The following is an 8,627-nucleotide window of genomic DNA, read 5'->3' as shown; positions in this document are numbered from 1 at the left end:
TTTTATCTGGAGTAAGGAAAAACATCATGCTGACCAAATACAGTGCAACCATCTGCCACAGATAAATCAAAGTCTGTAAAAAGACACAAGCACACACACACACACACACACACACACACACACACACACAATACACACCATTATTATAGGGTTAGTGTTGCCCAAACTTCAGCCATTTAAGTTTTATGTCAAATCAAACTATTGCCCATATTTTTATTTATTTAGTATTTGTCTTGAAAGTGGAGAGTAGAACAGTAGTCACCAGAGGCTAGGAGGAGAGTGGGGGAGAAAGGATAGAGGGATATTGGATAACAGGTGCTAAAATATAATTAGGAAGGAGGAATTCCAGTGTCCTATAGCAGAGTAGGAAGAATATGATTAAAACAATTAAAAATAGCTAGAAAAGAGAATGCTGAATATTTCTAACACAAATAAATTATAAAAGTTTGAGGTGGTATAAATGCTAATTTGATCATTATGCACTGTATACCTGTATCAACATCATACTGTACAACATAAGTATAATTGCTACATGTCAATTAAAATATTTATAAAAAAGAAAAACAATCTTGAAACAGAATTCAAGTTTGCTCACTAAAAAAAAACCAAAAAAACTAGCCACATATTAAGCAATCAGAAGTTTGACTGGTTAGTTTTATCCATTTTTTCCTAATAATTATTAAGAGAAATGTATCAGCCAACAAAATAAAACTGCCACTGGTATCACCTAGAATTTTGTGTTGTACCCTCAGTGGTATGTATATTAAACTTTGTAAACGACAGGGTAGCTTATGAAAATATATAAACATTTGTCTGGAATATAAAATTTTGTGTTTAAAGGAAACTATATAGCTGGACATGGTGGCACATGCCTGTAATCCTATTACTTGGGAGGCTGAGGTAGGAGGAGCACAGGTTCAAGGACATCCTTTCCAACATGGCAGGAATCCCAGCAACCTAGCTAGGCTTTGTTTTAAAACAAATAAAAAGGGCTGGAGGTGTAGCTCAGAGGTAGGATGCCCCTGGGGGGTTAATCTCTAGTAGATCAGATAGATTAGATAGATATATAGATGGATAGATAGATGATAGATAAAAGAAATCTACTTCCATTGTTTTTATTATGACAAGAAATCATTACATCCATTATTCTTTTATTATCCACAGACTCTGATACAATACATTATTTTAAAAAGGGAACAATAGGACTAACAGTCAGTGAGTAGAGTTTTTGTTTTACATCTGAATTAGCATAAATCCCGCTCTCGTCATGCCAAGTGTTGATGCCAAATCTTTTGGAACCATCTACATCTGTGAACTGAGAATGGCATTTTCTGTGGACTATTGAGTAATCATCTCGACAGGGATAACCCTATGGGGAGAAAAAAAGAGAAATATCACCAAATGACTAAAGTATGTAGAAAGGAGTGATCTTCAAAAGTTGATCTTAATATATTAATCTTATGATCAAAGGTAAAGTTTCAACAATTGATTAATTTGGTCTCTCAGCAAATGCTCAATGAATAGCCTCTGTATTTATTAGTAATTTAAATCCTGAAAGAAGAATCTAGCTCATGGTTCTTTATTTATAAAATTAAAATGGTAAATGGTTCTACATGTACAATTTTTCTAAACCCAAAGCACATATATAAAGATCAATTTAAATTTTGTGATAATTGAAATAAGGCCAAAACAATTACAATTTAACTACCATTAAACATTTTGCTTTAGTTATTGTTTCTGCTAATATAGTTTATAATCATTTAAAAGAACAATATCTTGGACTACATTTTTAACAATTGCATTCAAGCCATACTTCCTACAACAGTGTAAGTGCCAAGCTCTAAGATTCATTCCTATGAGAAATTTATCTCAACATAACCTGGTATAAAGAGGTTGATCTTGAGGTCACTTCATAACAGCCTCATCATTATAAAACCAGACATTATCATTGGCCATTTCCAAAGAAAATATTGATTCAGAGTACACCAGAGGTGATGGAAGACATGGAACATAACGCCTTTTAACTGATTATCTCACTTCTACTTTAAATTGCTTCTAATTTTAAAGCACCAGGACTACTGAAATTAAATCACCAAAGCTATAAAACAATGAAAGAACACTAAAGTAGTTCTAATCTTAGATTTTTAAAAAACCCTAACCATATGTTTGACCATAAGAGTTTCCATTTATCTACTGAGTAACTACTATGGGTAGAACACAGTACTTGAGTTTTTCTGTCTTTTCCATAACCAGGCTCTGAGGTATGAATTATTTCCCCCCCATTTCATAATAAGATGATTTGATTAAAATCTCAAAGGAAGAGAATTTAAAGAAAGCCCATAATAAGTGACTAAGCCAAGACTACAAACTCAGTCTGTCGATGAGTTCTACCCCCAGTGCCACAAAAAAAAGGGGTTCTAAAACTATAATGAGAATTAGATCTCAAAAACTATTGGATAAGGGCTAATTGAGTGATGTGAGCATGTGTGAATCTACCATCTTGTACTACATCAAGATGTATGACTACAATGCACCAATAAAAAGAAAAATCATGTAATCAGTTTATAAAAAATCATGTAAACACTGTAGTTTATAATACAATAAATCATTATTTGACACAAAAATATAAAATACTGATGCATGCTACAACATGGGTGAACCTTGAAAACATTATGCTGAGTGAAAGAAGATAAACCAAAGACCACATATTATATGATTTTGTACATGAAATACCCAAAGAAGGCAAATCCATAGACAGAAAAGTCTGGGAGTTATGGGAGTGACTGCTCATGGGTATAGAATTCTTTTAGGGGTGTTGAAAATACTTTGAAATTGTATTGATTACTGTACAGCCCTGTAATATACTAAAAAGCAGTGAACTGTACACTTAAAAAGGACAAACTTATGCCAGGTGTGGTGGCGCATGCATGTAATCCCTGCACTTGGGAGGCGGAGACAGGAGGATTGTGAAAGTTCGAAGCCAGCCACACTGGCTTAAGAGACCCTGTTTCCACATAAAAAAGTATAAAAATAGGTCTGGGAGTGTAGCCTGTGGGAGTGTAGCTGGAGGTAGAAGGGCTTCCAGGAACCCCAGTACCACCACCACCAAAAAAAAAAAAAAAAAAAAAAAAGGACAAACTTTACAATGTGTGGAATTGTATCTCAGTAAAGCAGTTATTTTTCAAAAGAATGAATGCCTTGATGGGGAGCAATTCTGAAGTTACTAGTAAATCAACAACCCAACTCTAAAAACAAACGAAAAATCCAATTTGTATCATTTTCCAGTTTCTTTAGCATAAACACTCTTGCTAGGGCTGACCAGGTGACCAGAATGAAGCAGTGAATACTGAGTTGGGTTAATCAGCTCAAGAAAACTGTTATGGGCTGGCTCCAGCTCACCCTAGAATCCACTTCTCCCATTTCCCAATGTGTAGCTGCCAGAGACTGAATAGGATTGGCCCCAGTCCCAGGTCTAAGGGAAGAAGCTAATTGGCTTAATAAAAAGAGCACCATCTCATCCCATTCTCAAAAATAAGGATAAGGATATGTTCAGTTGGTTGTGTGACTTGACTGTCTCCAAACAGATTAAAGCCCAGGACTTTTGCTCAATAGTTTGAGTTAAAGAGCTCTTTTTCCACTATTGGATGTAAATGAGAAAGTATCTAGCCCAGGTTGCTATTGGCAGCATCCCTATAACTAGTTTAGCATAAACTCAACACCCTCAAAGATAGATTTGAGAGTAAGAAAAGTGATCCATTGCTGTGTTTCAATGCTTTCTTAAAGTACAACATTCCCCCCTCAAAAAAAAAGTGAGCCAGTAAATAACTTTTATTGCCTGATTCAGTTTGAGCTGTGTTTTGTGCATCTTACCAAAAGCATCCTAACATATACCTGCATGACACACAGCACTGGAATACTGAGAAACTTAGTGCAAGAAAATGAGTCTAAACCAAGGGAGCAGGGCATGCATAACAAAGTAAGAATGAAGGCAAACAGTAGACTCACGAGGAGGCAGACAATGGGGAATCAGAAAGACGCACATATGGAGTAGGTGAACAAAGCAGTGTTTTAAAAACAATTGGAACAAATTGCTAGGAACCTGGAGGATATAATTTATCATAAGAAAGCAGAATGAGTATGCTTTTCAAATTTTAGTACATATGGCATGAAGTAGAATAGAAAAATAGCTGGTACACTAAGAACAACCTCAAAGGACCTTAATATTGACTGCAGCTTAGACATAAGGCAAAACTGAGGTGGTCGGGAATCTGGGACGTGCAAGTAATTTGCTGTACCAATCAAGGCAATACAGAGGGGAGTTGTTTTTTCCTTTCAGTGTATGGCACCACTCATTTGCCCAAAAGGAGATTATAATTTGTTTCAAGTACATGCCAACCAAACCGCAACATGCAAAATAGGGTTTGTTTTTTCAGCAAGACAATAGCCTCTAATCGAACACACAGTTTGAAGACCTTAGAGTATCAGTAGGCAAACATCAGATCATAAAGTTCTCCAAATGTACAGGGGAAATATTCTTTGCTCTAAAGGCATAGAGAAGAGTTAGAGAGAAGGAAGATAGGGAAAAGTTTATTTATCTGGGGAATTGTAGGAAAGTAAGAACAAGGGGAAAGGAAAGCAGGACACAAGACAGGGACACTGTATTTCCCAATTTTCCCATTTCTGGGAAATCAGACAGAGGCCCTTTATCTTGGACAGAGAGAAGAGCAATAGACAAATGAGAATAATGATATAGCCCCATCCCTTTGTACTACTCTTGAAATAGACCACCTTGAAGACTGACATGATCAGGCAGATGGATCCTCTAAGAGTTATCTATCTTGAGCAACTTTGGACATCTTGTGACAGAGACAAGATCCAGAAGGTAGCCACAACTCTGAAGAAGTGGGTCCTAACAGGTGCTTACAGAGCTGAACATTGCAACGGGGATGGAATGGGAGTCGCAGAAGGCTTCTGTGGGGTCTACAGCATTAATGGAAGGAGTAAGGCTTTCTGGGCTCCAACCAAGTTCAGGGATAAAGAGAAAAAGATTGTCAATTACACAACGCACACACATTAGCCACTAATGCCATCTAGGAAAAGAGCACTAGGGATGCCAGAGCATCACCCCCAGAGACCCAGAACAGGCAAGAAACACTATATGACACTACATATGCAAACCCTTGCTCTTCCCTCTGGCATCAGTATGCCAAGTCACATATGTCTACTATTACTAGATGTCCTCTTAGAGACAGTTGCCATTCCTATTGCTGTACAATCCCTCCCCAGTAATATAAAGCAGTAGCCATCTTATTAGGTCTTGTTTAGGTCAGGTTTGGACAGGGTGCAGCAGAGTTAGCATTTGCCTGTTTCACGGTATCTAGGGCTTCAGCTGGTAAGATTTGAAAGTTGGGGGTGACTTGAGCACGAGGGGCTGGAAACAACTCTCATTCCTACTGGTAGTTAATGCTGGCTGTCCCCTGGGATCTCAGCTGGGCTACTGGCTGCAATAACCACACAAGTCCTTTCCATGTGCCTTCTTGAGCTTCCTTACAACATGGCGACTAAGTTCTGAGAATGAGCATACTACAAAGTGAATCAGGAGGAAGCCATATTGCTTTTTTATCACCTAAAAACTCACATCACATTACTTCTACCATAGACACAGTACCCAGATTCTAGAGCGGGTAACACAGACTGTGTGTGTGTGTGTGTGTGTGTGTGTGTGTGTGTGTGTATGTCTTTCTGAGTACAACATGTATTGTACTCATGGCTATGATTTATTACAGCAAGAGGGTACAAAATAAAATCAGCAAAGAGAAAAGGCTCATAGGCTGAAGTCCAGAGAAGCCAGGTGCAGATCTCTCAGAGCACGCTCCCAGTGGAACCACACAGGTGAAAACAATTCCCTCAACAATGAGCTGTGAAATGCCGTCTCCTGGGGAATCTCATTAGAGACTCCATGCCCAGGGATTTGGTTGGGGATTGCTCACATAGGCATCCTCTGTATGCCATGTACTAAAATTTCAGATTCCCAGAAGGAAAACAGGTGTTTGCCATAAACCACATTGTTTGCACAAACAGATTAGGCACAGTGGGCCTTTCTAAAGAGGGAATGCTTATCCTGGAAGCCAAGTTTCTAGATGCCAGCCAAGGGCCGACTTTGTAATCAGGCTTTTTAAAAGAGAGTAATCTCTACTCTGCTATGTTAGCTCTTTACTGTACACAGGGGATGGAAAAAGTGAGAGTATTTTAGAGCTAGATTAAACATTTCCTAGAGGAACTATTTTAATATGGAACCAATGGAGGCTTTAACTGGATGGAAGAGTTAAGTGTTTTCCCACTGGTGATGGGCTTGAGAAGAAGGCTAATTACATCCTTCCTCTACCTATGTGAATTTCAGACAGTTCTTACATGTTCAGTCCCCTAACAAAATAGTTAAATCTTTGCTCAACACTGCTTTAGTGGAGGTGGCAAGATGTGTTCATAAATTGTGTACAGAAACAGTTTTGTGTGTTAACTGGCTGGCCCAACATTTGGTGCTGCTCTGACCCTGACTTTTGACTCAGTTTACTTTAGGTAGGACAAGCATTTTCAAGCTTTTTCTGAGCCCTGCAGGTAGGTGAGGGTAACTGGAAGGTCTTTTCTGAAATTTGCAAAGAGTGGGCTTTAGCGCAAAGGCTTCTGCAGACTCAGGGTGGATGAGACAGTTATAGGAAGAACTAAGAACACTTGGCTAATGGGATGAAGAACCAAAGATGATTCATAGCTTCAAATCTGGATGGCTGGGACAGTTATGATGCTACTGAGAAGATTAAGAAAGACACAGGGATGGGGGAGGACTTCTTTAAGGGGGGAAATGATGAGTCACATTTTAGACATTTTTAATTTGAGATGACATCAGTACAAAATGTTTATTTGGAAGGTGATGGCATGGGACAGATGGCCTGGAGAAAAGTCAGTGGCCCATGCACAGCAGTGCTCATTGGTAGGGAAAAAATAGCCATAAAGAACATTATTGGGGTGGTGGATGATATTTTCATGTGGACTATAGATTACATAATTGTACTCTATCAATTTTCCTGAGGTTGAAAACTACACCATAGCTATGTGCCCTTGTTCTTAAGAAATCCACATTGATCTGTTTTGGATAAAGGCTCACGATTCTCCAGCCCACTCTCATCTGGTTAACAACTGGGGACTCGGCCTAAAGATTATATGGGATATTATATATTATAATATTATATAATATAATATATTATATTGCACAATTCTAAGCTTGAAATTATACAACAATAAAAAGCTGTGCTCCCTGAATGATGATACAGAAGCATAGAAATGGATGAATTCTCAGATTGTGTGTAATGGAAGGAGCAGGATTCTGGGGTCCAAACATTGCTTGTGGACATAAAGAAGCCACAAAGGACAGGGAGGGAGACAGATGTAAGATTGTTGCAGTGTTACAGGTCCTGAAGGAGGAGGGAGGTTGAAGAATGCAGTGGTCACCAATAATGCTGTCTTCCAAGGGAGCATGACAGAGAGCAAGACCTGACAAATCGCAACAGGAGAAATCAATCCCTAGTCGTGTCTGAGTGTGCTGTTTCAAAAAGGAATTGGGGAGTTCAATAAAACATGCTGATAAAAGGTGGGAAAGAAAATGTCAGAGAAAGAAATGCTGAGGGCAAAAGCGGGCCCCGCAGAAACAGAACCACTGAGGTTGTAGCAAGAGAATCTCTGCAGGAGGAAGCTAGCGCAAAGAAAATTGATTCTATTATGTACAGGGACGGGTGGATAGTGGAACGGGACCTGAAGGGAAACTCAGGCACATGTTTACTTGTATGACTTTGAACTTAACTATGATGTGCAATTACAATGCACCAACATAAGCATCAAAATATACAGTATATTGTCATTAATTATAGTCACACACAAAAAAGAAATTTGATTTAGAAAGCTTTTTCCTTCCTTCCCTCCTTTCTTTCTTCTGCTTTTTCTCAAACAGATCATGGCAAGACAGGTAAGGCTGCTGCAAGCAGCCCTTCTTAATGAGTGGGTTTCACAATTGACCCCTCATCATTTCAAAGAGCAATGGGACACAATTTCACCACTTTCAGTAAAATAATGTGTCAATGTTTCTTTAAATGACAGGCTCTTAGATGCCCGTGTGACCTCTATCCCTGTTGCCTCTTGGCTACTATATTCTTATTCTCAGTATCATTGTCTCTTGCATCCTTTTTTCTGAATAAAATGATGCTGTCTTTTCGTAGTCAACAGTATACCCAGTCCTCACTCAATTTACCCCCCACTATCTGGTAGGCTGTTCTTTAGTTATACTTACTCTAATTTGATTTCATCTCTTTCATTAGGACCATTTTATTTTTGATAGTTTTATTGTTCAAGGTCACTTTCAGTGTTAGGCCTACCTTCTGGAACATCAGCAATTCTGCCTAAATTTGTATTATAAGATAATTTGAAAGCACAGTCTCAATTCCTTCATCTAGCTCATCCATAAAAATGCATAATGGGTTATGTTTCCTGGCCAAATCAGTCACTGTGAACTAACCGTGTGTCCACATTAAAGATAGCTATTAGCCACCTGGCATTAGTACAGCAAAGACCATTCTTTTCTA

The 8,627-nt window shown here is 38.4% G+C and overlaps 1 protein-coding gene across 1 annotated transcript in view; it reads right to left on the bottom strand.

Annotated features, from left to right (window-relative positions):
- Positions 1-1,180: 1,180 nt before the first annotated feature.
- CFAP95 (cilia and flagella associated protein 95) overlaps positions 1,181-8,627 on the bottom strand; it is a gene marked incomplete at both ends in the record, with an annotated part of 102,438 nt that continues 94,991 nt past the window's right edge. Inside the window, one exon of the mRNA XM_080709527.1 lies at positions 1,181-1,369. Coding sequence (XP_080565653.1) covers positions 1,181-1,369 — 189 coding nt within the window. The remainder of the gene's footprint in view (positions 1,370-8,627) is intronic.

The sequence above is a fragment of the Muscardinus avellanarius genome (genome assembly GCF_963383645.1).
Source record: "Muscardinus avellanarius genome assembly, chromosome: 13".
NCBI lineage: Eukaryota > Metazoa > Chordata > Mammalia > Rodentia > Gliridae > Muscardinus > Muscardinus avellanarius.
Note: the sequence above shows the minus strand (reverse complement) of the source record. Positions and strands in the feature narration are given on the sequence as shown.